General features: G+C 37.1%; 1 protein-coding gene across 3 annotated transcripts; it reads right to left on the bottom strand.

Annotated features, from left to right (window-relative positions):
• Positions 1–1,002: 1,002 nt before the first annotated feature.
• Positions 1,003–19,986, bottom strand: LOC113521863 (protein bicaudal D). Of its 3 annotated transcripts, XM_026907519.3 has the most exons (12): positions 19,613–19,986; positions 18,097–18,237; positions 10,099–10,323; positions 8,031–8,268; positions 7,497–7,660; positions 6,812–6,955; positions 5,678–5,939; positions 5,004–5,144; positions 4,326–4,511; positions 2,183–2,440; positions 1,527–1,693; positions 1,003–1,227 (listed from the first exon to the last, which is right to left on the bottom strand). In XM_026907519.3, exons 1-12 carry the CDS (start codon positions 19,826–19,828, stop codon positions 1,153–1,155), a joined length of 2,217 nt encoding a protein of 738 aa, XP_026763320.1. In that variant the 5' UTR covers positions 19,829–19,986; the 3' UTR covers positions 1,003–1,152. The 3 variants fall into 3 exon arrangements, with proteins under 3 accessions (XP_026763320.1, XP_031765659.1, XP_031765658.1); XM_031909799.2 differs by lacking the exons at positions 18,097–18,237; positions 19,613–19,986 and adding an exon at positions 15,418–15,734; XM_031909798.2 differs by lacking the exons at positions 18,097–18,237; positions 19,613–19,986 and adding an exon at positions 15,273–15,411.
• Positions 19,987–20,636: the final 650 nt, after the last annotated feature.

Here is a 20,636-nt window from a genome sequence, read left to right as displayed (position 1 = left end):
CCAGCTCATGGACAAGAAATGGACGCGTGTGGCAACGCCACGGGACGGCAGAGTGCGGCCTCCGGCCCACACGACAACCAAAAGGAAACACTACCCATACAACTAGAACAAGATGGACGAAAGTATTCGGCAGAGGGCCACAACAACACAACGCAACAAACATATCAACTAGAAACAGATTACATAGTCTTTTTTTGCGCACACAATGGATGGACATCGACGAATAATTTTAGAAATTTTTTGGACGTACTAAACATTCGTATCGAGTGGATTCCTTCTTTACAATTAATTATACGGAATCATAAGATTCACTTAATAAATATGTATGTATATAATAAAAAATAACACTGCATGGTTTTATTATAACTCTCGTCTGGCCACAGAATATAATGTAATATTAAAATCTGCTTCATTTCAAAGGTTAATTCTTCACGTTACCTATAGTATCAACAATCGTGATAAACTTTTTGCGGTAATAAAATACACCAATGCTATTACAAAAATACGTGTTAAATATTAATTCGGTGACGTGCAATAATAGGTATAGGAAATTCGATATCAAAATATTCATAATATAGGATATAGGAGACACGGGAGGGAGGGACACGAACGGAGATGCAACAATCGGACTTCGAACGAGAATCGGCTCGGCAAGAACAGCTAATCGATCGACGATAGAAGCCTAAGGTAACTAACAATAAATAAGTAGCGGGCGAGTCGACAACGACAACTGCGCTCCCCGCCGCGGCGGTCCGGCGACCGACTCGCTGGCCGCACATTAAAATCAGTCAACTGCAGCATAGCACCGCCGCCCGGCGCGGGCCCGGCCGCGCGGCGGCCGCCGGCCGCGGCTCTGCACAGTTTGATGGTTCACGGCGGCGCGGCCGGCCGCGGCCACGCGCCCGCCGCCCGGCCCGGGCCCCCGCCCTCGTCGTCACTGGTACTATTAACTAGATTAGATCTTACAAAACGTATAAATGATTTAGTTTCCCTAAGAGCAACATTATAAAAAGTCGGAGTGGTCGAGCCCCGCGCGCGAGGTCAACGTATAAATTCGTGGAGGCGCGGGCGGTGCGCGTGCTCGCGCGCGCGCGGCGGCTGCAGCAGCGCGCGCAGCGCGGCGGCGGCGGCCTTGAGCGCGCGCACGAGCCGCTAGAAGTCGCGGCCGCGCGCGCGCGCCGCGCCCGCCGCCTTCGGCACGCGCCGCGTGCGCATCTCGCGGTCCACCTGCAAACGAACGCACCACGCGCCGGTCACGCCGAGTCCGCCCGTCCACCCGTCCACGAGCCTAGTGCAAATTATCAGTAAACAAGTAAACGCGAGCTTCACTTGTTTACCGATAATTTGCGCTCCTTAAACTCTCATTTAATAAAAGCACCGCTGGTCTCGGATGCTTTTATTACAATGAAGATTTTAAATTTCGAAATTTTTTGAATTCAACCACATAATCACTTAAAAATATTTTTTTAAATAATGCTTATTCTTAGGGCGAGCGGATTTATACGATGTCATTCTATGATAATTACCTCTAGTTCCTCGAGGCGTTGCGTGAGCGCGAGCTTCTGCTGCACTGCGAGGCGCAGCAGCTGGTTGAGAGTCTTCTTCTCCTCCTCGGCGCCGGCGAGCGACTGCGTCAGCTCGTCCACCTGCGTGACGTATTCCTCGCAGCGGGCCGCGAACATCGCGCGCAAACCTAAAATACAACAGTTCATAACATCCACATAATATCAAACAATTCATTATATATTGAATCGTCATCAATAGTGAGACTATGTGGCAGGGTAAAATGGTGATATTCAGTTACATTTTTCTTGCATTTTCTATGCAACTTAGAATGGCAAAGAAGCTAACCGCCTGATAGAAAGTGGCAACTGTCGCCATAGTACATATATTATTCTTTCTCGTGCAAGCACTAACAGAAAGTCGATTTAATCTAATTTCACGGTTGATTGGTCACTTTACTATCGGGATTTTAAAATAAATTTCCTATGGTATCGCCGACACACAATTAATTACTTATTTATTTCGCTACAAGTATTCTTCATATACGCTTTTATCAACGCTTCTGTTATTTTCATACGAACCACGAGTTATTTGGAATTATTCTCTGATTAATGTTACAAAAAAAAATTATTTTGACACAACAACTATCGAGCCAGATAATTTAATAAAAAATACTCACTTGAGAAGGTAGCGGCGTCCTCCTTGAGCAGCCTGAGCTCGTTCCTGAGCTTGAGCATGGTCTCGGTGACGATGGTCTTCTCCGTCTCGTACTTGGACTTGAGATTGGCGAGAGCCACCTCCGCGGTGTTCTTGTTCGACTTGAGCACTGTGCGCAGCGTCGCGATCTGTTCTCGCTTCGTCGACAGCAGCGACTTCAGTTTTATTACTTGCTCCTGCAGTTCCGCCATCTCGGCGCCGCGCTCCTCGGTTTCCATCACTGTGAAATTGTCAAATTAAAAATTTTATATATTGATAACAAAGGTTGTTTTTTTTCTCTTTATATATAATTAACATTTATCTAGATAATTAAATTCAAATAAGTGAATGTTTTAAAGTCATATTTTACTATTTTTCGATTACAAATCTTAATATAATAATTAAATATAGTAGTAACTTATGGAAGTAATAACTACTATATACTTTTATACCAAAACCGTACATGCGGAATCTACTTTAGTTCAACAGTAAGTATTTTAACTTATTTTCATTCTTAAGTATTCTACACTACATAGACGACTACATACTTTTTAATTATGGTTTTCTATTAATAAAATTATAATTGAAGTATAAGGAACATAAGAATTCTTACATTGAACACTGCAATCTTAATCACATTATATATTGCAGCATAAGGACACAGGCAACAAGGCTCGACTTCAACGAATCTCTAATATTACTTAAGAGAGTATCGTTTTGTAATATGATTTTATTATTAGTACAGTTTCCACTTTGTAACAGTACATCCTTCCATATATTGGGGAGGCTAACTTCGCTTCTGGGAGAAACACATTGTTTCGATATATCTGTGTTTAATTTCCTTCTGACGTATGGTATACTAGTCTTAGGAAATGAAGTTATGGAGTTCTTTGTTCCATAACAATTTAATCTCTCTGAACTCCATATTTGTTGTCCTTTATCTTTTGATTTGAAATTGTAACTATTAAATTCATAGAAATCAGAGTTCATTTTTGTAATATTTTCAAAATAATCTGTTATTTCTTTAACTGTCCGTCCACTGCAAACATTAGCTTTAGAAATATGTGTAGTTTCAATTTCCAGTGAGTTCATTTGTAAGGCTAAATTATGTAGTTTTCTTTTTAAGTCCGATATTTTCAAATTGGCGTTATTTCGCTCTTTAACATTCTTTACCAAAGTATATGCATCTATGAATTTACAGGATGCCAGATTGTTTTGACATAATCCTGGGAATAAAATATCAAATAATACTACTGATTCTTGAGTCTATAGAAATAAATTACTTTTAGGTAATATTTATTAAAATTATAAAAATCAATTAGTAGTTCCGTGATGAGTGGAGGTGTCTCGGTTTGAAATTATATTGACGTTAGCTGTATGTATATATTGATAGGTGCGTGAGTTGGTCGGCGGCGTGTGGTGTAGTGTGGCGGCCGTGTGGTACGTACCGGGCTGGTGCTGGTGCCTGTTGCGCGAGTCGAGCGCGGTGTCGAGCGCGGCCCGCAGGTGCGTGAGCTGGTCGGCGGCGTGTGGTGTAGTGTGGCGGCCGTGTGGTACGTACCGGGCTGGTGCTGGTGCCTGTTGCGCGAGTCGAGCGCGGTGTCGAGCGCGGCCCGCAGGTGCGTGAGCTGGTCGGCGGCGTGTGGTGTAGTGTGGCGGCCGTGTGGTACGTACCGGGCTGGTGCTGGTGCCTGTTGCGCGAGTCGAGCGCGGTGTCGAGCGCGGCCCGCAGGTGCGTGAGCTGGTCGGCGGCGTGTGGTGTAGTGTGGCGGCCGTGTGGTACGTACCGGGCTGGTGCTGGTGCCTGTTGCGCGAGTCGAGCGCGGTGTCGAGCGCGGCCCGCAGGTGCGTGAGCTGGTCGGCGGCGTGTGGTGTAGTGTGGCGGCCGTGTGGTACGTACCGGGCTGGTGCTGGTGCCTGTTGCGCGAGTCGAGCGCGGTGTCGAGCGCGGCCCGCAGGTGCGTGAGCTGGTCGGCGGCGTGTGGTGTAGTGTGGCGGCCGTGTGGTACGTACCGGGCTGGTGCTGGTGCCTGTTGCGCGAGTCGAGCGCGGTGTCGAGCGCGGCCCGCAGGTGCGTGAGCTGGTCGGCGGCGTGTGGTGTAGTGTGGCGGCCGTGTGGTACGTACCGGGCTGGTGCTGGTGCCTGTTGCGCGAGTCGAGCGCGGTGTCGAGCGCGGCCCGCAGGTGCGTGAGCTGGTCGAGCAGCGTGTCTGCGGAGCGCGCGACGCCGCCGGCGGCCCGCAAGCCCTCCAACTCGCCGGCCGCCAGCGCCAGAGCCTCGTCTTCCACCGACCGGCCCTCGCCTCCGCCCACTGCCGGATGTCATATAGAACATTAAAAATTTATTTATACAATATTACCCTTCGCTTACACTATAAAACCAAAATCACATTGATCGGAAGTGAGGAACAATGGAAGTATTTTTATTTGACAATCAAATGTAAAACAATAACTGTAACATATCAGAATACTACAGAATACAATACACATACTCCATAGCAGTGAGATTTTATTTATTATTTATTTATTTAACTCTATATTGCACCATAAACAAAAATATACAATGACAAGTGAATAATTCAAGTGAAATACAGTAACATAAATACAGAATGAAATATACACATAGAGGTACAAAAGGCGGTCTTATCGCTCTTACAGACAACCTTTGGTTGAAGGAGAACAGATGGATTTTAGATTGGATAAGTAATTTAATAGCAAGAAGAAAAATTTTATGAGTTTATTTTAAAATAAATTGGAGAGTTTACAATTTCCTTAAAGTGTTAAAATAAAAGTCAAGAATGTACCGTCTGTTTGACCGGCGTGCTCGAGCAGCAGCCGCTCGGGTTGCGTGCCGTTGATGGCGCATACGTGGTGGTAGATTTGCGCGAGCGTCTCCGCGGCCGATGCGAGAGCTGGCGCCGCCGTCGACAACGCTCGACCCGCACCTGGGAATGAAAGTTAAAATATTTTGATATAGAAACAGTATTTACTGTAACAGAAAAAATGTTAAGCAAAAAATAATATATTCTTATTATTTTGGTACTATTAACTGACAAGGAGGCACAAAAATAACTAATCTATAAATTCTATTTTAAGATGTATATAACGTATGTTTAGCTTATATAGATAGTGACTCCATACAAATATTTCGAGAAAAGCGACTCAAGTTTTTCATACGATTTTGCGAGATAAATAGTTGTGATTCCTTTATAACTTGTATATTTATTTTGTCTTATAATTATTTATTTATTATTAATACTTATTGTAATTAAATAATACGTCAAACTACGTTGTATCTGTAAGTATATAAAACAATGATAAAAAAATCAGTCAGCTAATTTGACAATTAGTTGATTCATTTTTAAGACTCGATGCCCTCTATCTATTTATATGGTGTTCTAGGAACGTACATTATCAGTTACCGTAAGATCATGAATCGCGCGCAGGTGAACAGTAGTGAGTAGCATGAGAGGGTCACCTCCGGCGAGCGTGCGCAGCAGGTCGGCGTCGGCGTGCAGCGCGGCGGCGCGCACCTCGGCCTCGGCGACGCGGTCGCTGAGCTGCGCGAGCTGCTGGCGCGCCAGCGCGGCGGCCGAGCCGTCGGCGGGCGCGGCGCCGGCCTGCAGCTCGGCCAGCTGCGCCGCCAGCGCGCCCAGCTCGCCGCCCGACACGCGCCACCAAGTCAGCCAGCGCGCCGCGCGCGCGCTCACGCCGCCCGCGCACTTCTCCTTCTCCTCCTCCTGCCCGCGCGACGGCATGCGCCCACACAAAACTGTTACCACTACTCGCTACTGCGTACCATCACAACAACCACACTTACTATTCTATTTTCAAACTATAACAGAAATACTGAACAAACACTAATTATAACTAAAGTGGCTAACGTTGTAAACCCCGTATAGGACAGTGAGAATAGACAGCTAGAATAAAACTGTACTGGGCCAGCGCTACGCTGCAGTGAACCACAGCGCTACGCCATAATGAACCAGTGCCATGTTAAAATAACACAATATCACCCACTACTACTATACAGGGAGGAAAGATTGTGAGTCCCATTGCTAGCCTATACCTATACCCTATTAAATCGACCTTCACATGAAAACTATCGTGTTGAATTCCAGATGTATTCATCACGATGGGCTAACTGACCTGCCTTTTCATTGTCACCTATCATCCATCACTGGTGCCTCACCAGCGAGGCACCAGTGAGGGCTATCGTTAGCACAAGCAAAGTTACCATTCTATTATAATTAAATGATAAATATTATATTATTAAAGGGAAAGATATGTATTTTTGAGTGTATGTATGTTTGTAATGAATAAATAAAATCAAAAAATACTTTGCTGATTTCAAAAATTTTTTTCACCATTATAAAGTTACATTCACCCTGAGTAACATAGGCTATATTTCTTGCTAGAAAAGATTGGTAAAAGTATGTTCTACAATATTGAAGAAAATATCAATAACTACAAAAAACTTGGCGATACTATATGTCCAACTATTATCGTAATGTCACAATAATAACTTTTTAAAATGTTCACCCTGGTGAAGCTGGGACGGGCCGCTTGTTACCCATAAAATAGCACAATAGAACAGAGCAGTGTTACTGACCAGCGGCGCGCAGTCGGAGTGCAGCGCGTGCAGCGCGGACACGCGGCCGGCGGCGCGCACGAGCCCGGCGCGCAGCACGGCCGCCGCCGCGCCCTCGCTCTCCGCCGCCGCCTGCGCGGCCCGCATCGACGCCGACAGCTGGCTCTGCGAACACATACCACACTCTATTTCAATGATACACATATTATGATGCAGGGATTCATTCATTAGTCAGCCTTGCAAATGATCTGCGAATTGCACCCAGCAAATATCGAAAACTGCTAGAGTATTGACGTTTATAAACTCGCATAACAGGTACCCATCGCATCCCTGACACTGTTGATGCTTATCACGCAAACCAAACATGGATTCTGGTCATAGTCTTCAAACCCGTAATACTTGGGGGGAAAGGGATTGTTAGTAATGGAGTCTAAAAATCCCATTGCTAGCAATATACCCAGCCAGATCGACCTCCACGCGGTCCTCCCTGGAAATTATCATGGTTAATTCCTTGCGAATTCATCATGATGGACTAACTGGCCTGTTTTCATTTTCATCTATTACCCTTTACTGATGCTCCGCCAGCGTATCCCGTTGACGCAGGCGGGATTACCATTCCATTTTCATCCATCAAAAAAAAAGACCCGTAATACTCTAATATCAGAAAAGATTTTAATCTATTATTATTAGGCAAGGTTATACGTACATTTTCGTTATGTGCCTGTTCGAGTTGTTTCTCAAGACGCGAGATCTCGTGGAGGTGGACTTCTGAGAACAGGTCGGCGTGGTGATCGCCCATGGCGGTCGCGAGTTCCGCAGCGTTAGAACCGCCGGGCTCGCCCTCGTCCTCTGTGCCGTCTTCTGGCATACCTGAATAAAAGCAAATAATATAAATTTGTATAAAATATGACACTGATGTCGAACGAAATGCTATTTAGAATATACAATTTCAAATGGTATCTGAAACATAAATTTTACAGAAAAACACTTATTACTACAAACCTCTAACCGCGCTATTAAATACGTCATTATTTTAATAAAAATATTAGAATCATCTCACTGGCAATGCTGCACCGTGTTCCCCCATATACTGCCATAAGAAACGGTCTGAACCACCTGCAACCACTAACCCCCTGCAATGCATTTGAGGTCGTCATTCCATATACACTGCAGTCACCCTACACTGTGTTTGCCTTTACAGGATAGCCATTCAAGAATCTATATCTATGAGTCTACTAACCTCGTATACTATATGCCAGGTTGGTGATATTGTAGGCAGCCTCCCTGCTAAGATGTGCATCAAGTTCCTTCTTAGCAGCGAACTTAGCCTCCCGCTCGGCCTGCAGCGCTTCCAACGCTTCAGCCAGCTGTCGCTCTGCGATGCGACGCAGCGCCGCTGTCTCCTCAGCAGCTGCGCGCGCATTCTCAGCCTCCTCACGAAGCTGTCGCACTTCATGCTTTAGACCTTCAAACTCCACCTGTAACAGTAGTAACAATACATCAAAACATTGCTGGATAACGACAACGGTTTACCGTGCGGTTACCGGCATAGAATAGGCCATCCCTTCTTTTCACGTGGGTGTCATAAGAGGTGAGTAAGGGAACTTAATGGTCGAAAGATCATTAAGTTCCCTTACTCAAGATGATGTTTTAAGGGGGACAGCATCGTTCCCCTTAAAACATCATCAAAGCCTAACTACAGTTGCCAACCTGCATTCCAAGCGTGGCATCTACTGGCAAAAACCACTAGGAGAGGCTTATGTTCAGCAGTAGATAGTTAACAGCTGATATGGTATGGACAACGACATGATACCACGACACACTTTTATTGTATAGCCAAGATTTGTAGTGGCAATCTTACCTGTCTCAAAGAAATCCAATATTATACAAACAAATATAATATAAAGTACGAATATACAATTCTACCTGCCAATGCAGATTCAGTGAGCGAAGTCTAATATAATAAGACAAAGAATCATGAAAAAAACACGTAGACATAGACAATTTTTACTGGAAAATTAATGTAAGAGTTGTCTATTAATAATAGTGAAGTTTGAAGAAAATGCATAATGTTACTTGCTAGCATTAGTATGTAATGCTTATTATGACAAAGATCAATGATAGATGTTATCTTATAATACCTTACCCGCCGTTATGAACTTTACGCCACTATATAAGGTTAATTCTTAGATTATATAGATCTACATAGAAATGCTTCGAGAAAAATGGGTCAACTTTTTCATACAATTTTGCGTGATAGTTAAGAGTGATTCCTTTATAACTTCTATAATTATTTTGTCTTATTAATTCTGCTTCTTTTGAATGTATAAACACAACTTAATTTTATTTATTAAATAATATAGCAAGATACATTGTATGCGTAAATATATAGAATACTGATAAAAAAACGAGTCAGTTAATTTGACAATTAGTTGGTAAAAAGTTCACCCGTTTTTGAGGCTCGAAACTCTATTTATATAATCTAAAGGTTAAATATAGTTTGACAGGTTGTGGTTAGAAGCTAATTGTTTTAAGTAAATCTCTATATTGTCTTACTAACTGTAATTAATTTCAATTCCAAAGAAATCACTATTATATTATATAGAAAAATATTTAACAATTTCAAATTTAATGCTAAAATATGTAATCGTGCTGCAGCGTTCTCATTGTGAATCATGTTCAGAGTGCATGAAGATTAACAGTAATTTGTCGGATGATTTTATACATCCTACGCAGCTTTTATGTATTCTGTGGAATTTTTTATGACTCTCAAGATCAGCATTAGATTGAACAAGTTCAGTATAAGGTCATATCATTCATGGCAATTACACTTTAATTTTTGATTGAAGTGGAGTATTATTAGTAATAAACATTAAATTATGTATAACATTCTTTTCGCTGTACATTAAAAGAAAGTAGAGTAAGACAATTTATTCTTGATTTATTATACAGATTATTATTTCATTACTGGACAACTAACCACAATTATAGCAGAGGAAGATTTTGTACAAAAGTTGTTTGCTTGGATATCTCTGTTCCACTCGAGTTCCTGCCGTTAAGCAGCTACGCTTGTATGTCTGTGTTTTGGTTTAATAAACAGTGGGGCAAAGCAATAAAATTACAAAGTACCGAGGCATAATACCTCTGTAATGTTAACGCACAAGGGCTACCATGAGTGTTAGAAAGTATTCTGTAATGTCCAAGACGTTGTTCACGTCTCTAGACGACGGCTATCACTTTCGTTCAGGTTGTTCGCCATTACAAAAATGCATAAAAAGACTACTATAGATTACAACAGCGGCACTGACCTGCGAGGAGCGGAGCGCGGAGACCTGCTTCTGCAGCGATATGTTCTCGTCCTCAAGGTCACCGATGTCGAGCAGCAGCCGCTGTTCCCGCTGCCTCGCCTCGCGCAGCTCGGCGCGCAGGGCGGCGCGTTCTGACTCGCGGCTCGCCTTGTCCGCGCCCAGCTCCGAGCTCTCGGCCAGCAGCCGGTCGCGCTCGCTCACCACGCGCTCTAGCTCGTGCCGGAGCTGGGGGCAAATACTTTTATTTTGAAACCCACTAAAAAGTACGCTGATCAAATTTCTGATGACAAAATAAAAACAAAGAATAGGCAGAATTTCCTAATGTTTTACTTTTTAAAAGTGTATTTATATATCAATACATAAAATCTTTTATAACTTTTCAGTTACCTATCTGTATATATAAATGACCTGACGCATTTATAAAGCAAGCAGAGGGAGCCGAGTACCGAAGACACTTAATATAATACTTTTCATAGTTTTCGTATAATTGTATGACGAATCAATGCGGTCCGTTGACTTCACTCCGGAAATCTATTAGCTAACAACAGATACAGTGAAACTTGGTTAAGTAGGAACTGGATAAGTGAGAAACCTCCATAACTGGAGCTCACGCTGAGGTGCCAATACTTTGGTACTGAATTACCTCTGTTAGTGGGGCGAAACAACCTCTATATCTGGGATTCATTCTTTCGGTTTTATAGTCATAATTACCTCTATTCCTGAGACAGCGAGTGAATTTAATATGCATTAACTTCTGTAACTGAGACAGCATCAATTTATCATTTCTCTAACTTAAGCTATTTTGCATTTAAATTTGTTACTTACTTATTCTTATTCTACCCGCAAATTCCACACTTAACTAATTTTGAGCCTCAATGACCTTCAGTTTTAGCTTTGCTTTACTATGATACAGATGTTTATTTGAAAAATGCCGAAACGAAGGCTCAAATCGTTATCAGTACGTGAAAAACTGAAGTTAATATCCGTTTATCAAAGTTGGAAGACACGGTGAAGTTTATTAATGGAATAAATGAGACAGATATTTATTTTTCCTAGATATCCGAGACATTGGGTAAGTGGAATACCTATAAGTGAGACAAATTTGCAGGCCCCTTAATGTCTCACTTAACCAGGTTTCACTGTATATGACAAAATAATACGCATAAACCAAACAGAAAGTGGGTAAACTAGGGGGAGACTCTGTACAAAAGTCGATTGCTTGAGTACCTCTGTCCCATTCGTGTTTCAACCGTAAAGCAGTTGTGTTTGCATGACTGTGTTTCGGTTTGAAGGGTGGGATATGGCGTGAATTTACAGGGTACAGAGGAATAACACCTGAGTCCTCAGAAATGACAACGCATGGGAGGTATCATGGACGAAATAGTATACTCTGTTATGTCCATAGGTGACGGTTACCACTTTACATCAGGTGGGCCGTCAGCTTGTTTGCCATTCTAAGTTGTATAAAAAAAATATAAAAACCTATTTTAGGAAAAGAATTTTATAATCGATTTGAAATTAAGCGCCCTAACAGTGTAGATTCCATTATTGTATGTAAATACGGATGATCATATTATTAGTTTCTCTGTATAAAAACAAATTATATTCCCTAATAGATTTTTCTAATCAAAGATATAATTTTTCTAACTTTAGGCAAAAAACTGGCGTATATTTTTAATTATTTTTAAGTTTTCTAATACTTAGTTTGATTTAACTTCTACTACTTAGTTAGTCTTGGATACTTCGGCCATGTTGCTCGACGACAGTCCGACAATCTAGACAAACTAATGGTTGTAGACAAGATAGAGGGAAAAAGACCACGCGGACGATCGCCTAATCGATGGTCGGACCAAATAACCGCCGTTACGGGACTGTCAATTGCAGCTGCCCTGCGTGAAGCTGAAGACCGTGCACAATGGAATAACATCAAAAGAGAGGCAACGGACACATTTCAAGGACACGACCTTCAGTAATGAAGAGGACGAAGAGAGAGAGAGACTTAGTAGTTTAATTTTATAAAGTCTGAATAGATATATACACTACCTAAATGAAAAATATACTCAAGTAGATAATTTCTGAAATTAATACACTTAAATAAGTTTATCTATTTTTAAAACATTCACTCAGACGGTGGTTGTCCAAATAGGCAATTTTGTTGATTAGTTGGTATAGCTATTTGTGTACATATTACTGTGGCTACGAAGGGCGAAGGGTGTGCCGCCTATAAAACTTGTTCGCATTTTCGATGAGAATGTTTATCACTAGGCAAGTCACAAAAATATTAGAATGAATAGTTTAATGTACACTACAGGCATTCATGATTAGATTTATATGTGTGGGTTATATTTTATAATAATATAGATAGATAGATAAACACTTTATTTGAGACACACGTAAATTAACAAATGAGTTTATACAATCAGATTATTTATATTTTTTTAAATATAAAACAAAAGATAAAGTACGAAAATATGTTTTCACTAAGTGTGTCGCAGTGACCCAAATATAAGTTACTTTCGAGATATTTATTTCATCAATATAAACTTCAATTAAAACTATTATTTCTTAAATATACTTCTTTTCCATCTAATTCAAATGTATACTATTATAAATAATTAGATGTATGTATGGTATTCATATAATTATTTGCATATGTATGACGGCAACCACTTACCATAAGGTGGGCCATATGCTTGATCTCCACCTCAGTGGTATAAAAAAATATATGTTTTTTTTTTATTTTTAACAGGAGTAGTTTTAGTTATAAATACTTATTGCGCTAAATAGCTACCGCTTTTTTTTTCCTCTACGCAAAGGTTGTCTGGAAGACAATGTTTTAGTGATGAGTCCGCCTTTTAAAAATAAAGAAATAAATTTAAAAAAAATGACAAAACATGGGGACAATTTGTTTTACTGCATTCAAAGATCATTGCCTCTGAACAAAGTAAAAGAAATTATTGTCCGCGTCGCGTCGCGTCGGTCTAGTTCTCTGCTTACTTTTTTTTTTATAATACAAAAGTGGGATATATGTATACAGTTAGTTGTGTCTGTGACTTTGTCGGCGCGATCAAGAAATACTAATTGACCAAGATTCAAAAGTAACTTACGTTTTTTCATCCCAAATACTAGTACTATAAGTAATAGGGGCATAAATTTCATGACGGCAACAAACAAACACACTCTAAATTATAATATTAACAAGAATAACTTATATCAACTGATTTCAATATGTCACAGACTAGCAATATACCCAACCAGGTCGACCTCCTCACGGTTCTCCCTGGAAACTATCATAGTTAATTCCTGATGAATTCATCATGATTGGCTAACTGACCATTTTCATTCTCATCTATCACCCTTCACTGGTGCTCCGCCAGCGTATCCCGTTAGCGCAAGCGGGGTTACCATACCATTTTCACCCAACAAAAAAAAATATGTCAGTCGGATTTAAAGATTTTTTTTATAAAGATATTACAGTAGTTTGATACAAGACGGTGATCTAATGAAAGTGCAATGCCAAGGCTTTTACGTAATGCATGCAGCCTGTGTAACTAATTTGATAGTGATAACAGAATTGACCTACATATTTACATCTAGTAACTGATACTTCGTTGCAATATTCGTAGCTACTAACAACATGAAAATTGTTATAAAATTGTAAAGAATTTTTTTTTTTTTTTTTTATAAAAGTTAGTATTAGTTTAGTTAATATAACTGTTTAACTTTTAAAAAATCTTACTAACTCAAGCGTATAATTTATTTAACTAGCTACATCCCGCCCCTTGCTTTAAGACAATAAGTATCGATATATAAAGGGCTCGCGAGTGTATAACATTTTACTCACATCCGTTCTACCATTGAAATATGATTGAATACAAAATATTTAAACATATTTACATTCTTATACATTTACAACGACACAACACATAACATTCAAGACTGATTAAAAAATTAATTCTTTTTAATATTTTTATAATAATCGTTTTTTTTCAACCGACTTTAAAAAGAATGAAGTTCATTGTAGTTTCTCAGTTGTATTTTTTTATGTTTGTACTCATAACTCTGTCTTAGTTTAGATCTTAAACTAATTTGGAATATTCTTGTTTTTATTTTAAAAGAATATCCTTATAGATAAGTTCCATAGAATTTTTATCAAAATCTGTCCAGTAGTTTAGTTTTTAAATCAAAATAACTAGTTTTGTTACAATTGAAGTCGGTTTTTTGTGACCATCGTCATGATGATGATGATATCAACATAGTTTTTTATATAAAAACAGCTACAAACATATGCGTTATCAGTAATTTCATCATTAATTTTCAATGTTAAACTAAATAATTAACTAATGCGCGGAAATAATTAGAAAGATGATAATGGATTTCTTTACTAAGTTTATATGTAAATTAGTTCAAAGATCACACGATATTAAAAGCATTCATTATAATTTTAAATTTATTTATATGTTAATCGGTTCAAAGTTCGTACAATATTTAAAGCAGTCGTTATAAAAAATAGGAGAATTAAGAATATAGCTATTTTTGAGATTACTTAAAAATTCCAACAAATTCGCTTTCCAACATATAATAAGTATAGTAAACAGGTATATAATTTATAATTACTCCTCTCCATTCAGAGGTTGCCTGGAAGAGATCGCTATTAGCGATAAGGTTGCCCATTGTTTTTTCACTGTGATCATTTCTATTTATATTAAGTTTACTATTATAAACTTTTGGAGTAAACAATAAAGAGTATCTATTTATCTATATAATAAATAAGAGAAAAAAAAAATACTGTAATAATTAATTTCATTTTACGAATTTAGATCTATAAGCAAAGTAAGCTTTAAGTAGACACTAAATTACTTATTTGCAAAGTTATGTTACTGTAACACAAAAAACACAGTTAAAAAGGTTATCTCCTGCATTATGAACTCGGTTAATAAATTTAAACGAATTCAACTAAAAAAGTCTAATCATTTGATATGGCATCTTAGGGAATTCTAAAAATGGCGCTAAAAGATAACCGTGTTTGTTACCCTGGCCGGCTGCCAAATGTAGACGAAATGTCAACATTGTTCCATTATCCGTGTAAACATTACGGGAAACACGAGAACAAGATATGTCCACCCCTTAGCGAACACAGTACAACACAAGTAACATAAAATCACACACAATACCTCTTCACCTTCAATCATTTTCGTGATTTATGACCGCATTTCTGTTGCACACTCCTGAGACAATTGGCACGAGACAAATATTCCGCGATACATAAAACTATTTTAATGCACTATAAGCTTCTGCATTTCTAAAAAATCTACACACCATTGAGTAATGCGTGAATATGTGAATCAAGGCCGGACAAATAAAAATATATTTCTGGATCAGTGTTATGGATAGCCGTCTGCGCTTACGCTATTCGCAGCGCTGCGTCACTCGCGTTAAAGGTGATTTTTGTCCGTGACAGTCAATTTTATATTTTATCCCCTATGATTAATCACGACTATTGGTCGTGTACATATACGCGTAAATGAATATTATTTAAAGTTATCACGCTTGAACAATTCTTTTCATAAATTAAAAGAAGTTTCAGTGCGTTGGGATGCGGCGTCTCGTGCGCACTGTACGAGGGCTTCGACAATGATTCACATCAATTTGCTCCCATTTCATTAAAGCGAGCGTAGGCATAATTCGTCACCATCGTGCCTGGTGAAACGAATCGTTTAATATTATAACGAGCGACAGCTGAATGCCTGTTCATGTCAATTTTCCTGAAGACAACAGTCATGAAAATATTACAAATGAATAAAAACATAAAAACCGGCACTCTAATCGCGTGACAATTACTTTTAATTGTCGACGAAGTAAAATGTTTATTTTATGGCTTAGTATGTAATTTGTATTCGTAACCTGCTTATTTTTTAATAAAAATAATTAAGTCAAGTTTGGACGAAATCCAAATCCTTTTTAAAGACGTTAAAAATAAGTAATTAATATACCAATATTGACCAAAAACGTTAATTAATACAGATCGCTTAATATATTTACAGGGAATAAATATAAAATATAATGACAATATTAAAAATTACAATAATATAAATTTTTAGTAAATGAAATATTTACTGCATACTAAATTTATTTTAAAATTATAAGTAAATATAATGTGTTTCTTTTTTTAATAATTTACTTGTCTATATATTTACAGTTGATGATAATCAAATTCAATATTTGAAAATGAGAGAGAGAAAGAGAACGAGATAGAGAGAGAGAAAGGGAGAGAACGAGAAAAAGAGAGAACTATCCTACCGTTTTGGATTTCTGCCTTGTTTTAAATTAGCTGGGTTTGTTATCGCTGTTTTTATGTACTAGATGGAATTAAATTCACCACCTCTCAAGTCAATAATTAAATAACATATATCACTGCGGAAGAAATCAATATGTAAAAAAATAAACTAGTTTTAGAAAAGATGCTTTACTATTTATTGTGTGGCCCTAAAACAAAAGACGAAAAATAAAAAGCATCACATACCTCAGTCAACTATCAATTTTTATCAGTTTATTAATGGGTCTTAAATTCTTTCCTAGTTTCTTTTTTAGTATGTTTTCATTCTGCTTTTAAAGAAACTTCCCTACCTTACGAAATCTATTGAAATAGTGTAAAACTGTAGTTTTTATTTCATATCATAGATACAAACAAGCACGTGGTTCACGTGATGGTAAGCGGCTACCACCGCCTGCAACATCAGACAAATTACAAATGTATTGCTGGCTTTTCAGGGAATTATATATTTATTTAATAAATAGTTTCAAATAAAATTTATATAAAAAAAAGAAATACGCCCAAAATCTTGCATACCTAAACGTTAATAAAATCCATTTTCCTAATTAGTGTTTTCATGACTTAAATGAAATAGTTTATATATATGGTTGGATCATATTTGTCTTATTACTGGGTATTTAATAAAGAATGAATAGAACATAAATATCACTATAATAGATAACACAAGACATATTACACATTGACATCCCCAACTAAGCAGTACTTGTACTGTTTAGTTTGAGACTGGATATGGATACATACTAATAGTATAAATATTATATCAGTTCTAACCGACTAATAGAAAATTTTATAAATTTGTTTCTTTATTTATTCATTAAAAATAACTACAACGTTATGACAGCAAAAGCCAAATCAATGTTATAAACCTAATGTGCTAATATACAAAATTAGAATAAAAGTATTTAACCCAAGTTTAGATATTTGTGAGCTGCTTCCAATATCTTTGGCAGACTACTAATAAAATATATATTATATTTGTAAATATATATATTTACATACATACATTTTATATATTTTTATATTGCATATTTATTATAAATGGAAAACACCCAGACCAATACAAACATTTCGTATAAAATAAATATTTGTTTTGTACAAGGATTAAGCATGCAATTATTAAATAACGAAAAGTATTAAACACTATGTTATCAAAGTGGGCTAAACAATCTAACTTTAATTATTAAACTTTGTGAGTCTTAAGACAATGGAGAAATAAGGAAGAAAAGTACATATATTCAGAAGACTGCTGTCTAATTTCACTCTAACATATTTTGTGATAGATAAACAAACATATATTGTATTCACAATTTTTTTTAAAAGCTAATCATCTATAGAATCAGCTAAAAATGAAAAATAAACTTTCCTATTTACTATAATTATATATTTATATAATATAGATTTAAGATAAGAAAATATATTTTTAAAATAATACTATGTTAATTTTTTTTTAATATGCAGCTTTCGAAATTATTACTATCTAAAAGAACATAGTTATATATTTTCCCACAAGTTTTGCTATCTATATATCTATCATAGTTGTCCTTGATATCACATTATTTATTTCTTTCTGTATATTTATATAAGTATGTTCATTGTTTGCTTACACTATATGTTTATCTAAGCACAATCTATTTGACTACACACACTATACTTGCAATTCCTACCTGTTTTGTTTCACCTTCCAGTTCCAATATCTGTAATGTAAGTGAACTCTCCATAGCAGCAGATTCATTAAGGAGGGCATTTTCTTGTTCTATACCACTTCGTGTGGTCACCTTCTGTGTTGTGTCCAATTTCATAAGAGCCTGAGAATATAAACATTTATATTATTTTAGCTACTAGATAAATTAAGAGCAAACTTATTTGCATATATAATGATCAGACAAAAATGATAAAAGACAAAGTCTCCAGAACTGGGATGCATACATGAGCAATAAAATAGGAGTACCATAGGCATATTGGGTTATTGGCCCACCTGGCTCTTAAAGGTGAGCCAGGTGGGCCATATATAACCCAAAATCGTAATGTCCATCCCAGGATCAGGAAAAGAGATCTCAGCTATGTTTAAATACAAATCTAAGCATATGTATGTGCCTTTTTAAGAAGCAGGCCCTCCCTGGAAAATAAACTTTAATATGCCAATGCATAAATATATTGAACAGGGGGGGCAGGGTAGCCCAGGATGTAAGGAATGTCTCACAAATATATCTAAGAGTACATTTTGTGGGATTAAGCTGCCCTGGAAAATAATCTGTCTTATGCTTATTTGTGTATCTTTAGAAATTATAAGGCATTATCATTATACCTAGGAGTTTATCACAAGTTACTACCTTATATAATTATATATAATAATATAAGCTAATTAGCTTATAATAAATTTGCAAAAGTAAACACTTTATATAATGTCATAATACCATATATTTTATTTATGATTATGATAATTATAAAGAAATTATTATTTAAAGATGCTTTGCATTTCTTATATGATGGGTATAATGAGGAGTCAAAGTAGCGGAAAAGAGTGGAACCTACTGATGGATAGAACTGACATTTAAAGTAGATTATTTACATCTATCATAATTATTATATTATAATATCATTGTGAAAAAAATAATCTTTTTAAACATACAGTTATTCAAGGCAAAATTTATAAATGTAAATACATCAATATAATAAATCTAATTATTAACATCTCTTTATAGAAATGTCTTTTAATAATAAAGGAAAACAAATAGAAATAAATAACACAATCAATTAACTCAAAGACTTATTAATTTCAACTATTTGTTCATACATTCCAGTGTTATTTAAAAAAAAAAGGACCTGCTAACATTGTTTACCAAATATGCCAAGTGCAGATTTTAATATTTTTTGAGGATATATAAAACTCCATACTACTCTACAAGTTTTAATATGAGTTATTTAACCTGGTAAATAATGGTACAGAACTCAATTACATTAATATGAAATTATGCATTACATTAAAGAGTCAGAATACTCAGTCTAGCTTATGTAGGTTATATTAAATAAACTTCTTTCCACTCGTGACTTTTAAAAGTGGTACATAATCTGAATTAGAAATTATGAAAAAAACGCTTAAAATTTCAGCTTCTGCACATTTTTATGTATCCATTAATGCATGAAAAGTGAAAATAATGAAACAGAATGTAGGGCACTAACCTCTTGTGTGATTTTCAACTCGTGTCTTGTGTTATCGTAAATACCTTCTAATTCGTCATATCTTTGTTGCAATGCACTCTTCTCTTCGAGGAGTACCAACCCAAGTTGAGCTGATTGTATTTTTTCACTGCTGGCCTGGTCGAGCTCACGGCTCAGCCTTTCTATTTCCGCTTTCAGCTCGGCCACAGACATCTCAGTTTCGGCCGTGGCTGCCATCTCGACAGTTAAACGGCCAAGTATGTAATCTTCATAAACAAAGTAAATAATCTCAGAAAAACAACAATATAAAACGTGTAAAATCAATTGTTTCTACATTCTCCCAAAAGTAAAACGTCTTGACAGATCAGAGACAGTTCGTTTAGTGCACAGATTAACCTTCTCTAGACAAAGACAACGGTTAATTCTAGAAATTAATGTTGCGATATGTATTTTAATCTTGTCTATCATGTCAGGCATGAATGATGTGATTTAATTAGCAAAATTAAATGCAAAGATATTAGAAAAAGTCTTAGTAAAAATATTTTGTATGAAAACGCATATAAAATATTAGGTGTATATGGCACGAATGCCAAATGTAATCGCCAAAATATAATGGCAGCTATAGACGGTGATATAAATGCATGATTGCTGTTAGTCTCAAACACACGTTAGTCGCATTTAGCATTGCATCTAACAATAAAAAAAATATTGTGCGGATACCAATAGCGTAGGCGAAATATCATCTCATTATTATTCATAAAAAAAATGGTGTTAAATTTCAGCTAATTAACTAGTACCACATTGTTACTATTTATTTAAAACAATATTTTGTGTATATTTAGCACAGCGCTAATCGCGCGATTAAGCATCTTCCTTAATCCTGAACCGATTTTGATCATTCTTTTTGGAACTGACAAGGTAAAACTTCATATTGGTCTACGGTAGGTTTTGTTTCTGCAATGTTAAATTCTAATATACTCATCAACATGTTAATATATTCATTAATGCGTCGAATATTATAGACATACGCTTAGGATAACTATGT

Source organism: Galleria mellonella, unplaced genomic scaffold, assembly GCF_026898425.1.
Source record: "Galleria mellonella isolate WM207_F2 unplaced genomic scaffold, CSIRO_AGI_GalMel_v1 utg63, whole genome shotgun sequence".
NCBI lineage: Eukaryota > Metazoa > Arthropoda > Insecta > Lepidoptera > Pyralidae > Galleria > Galleria mellonella.
The sequence above is the reverse complement of the archived record's forward strand: the minus strand, read 5'-3'. Positions and strand labels throughout refer to the sequence as shown.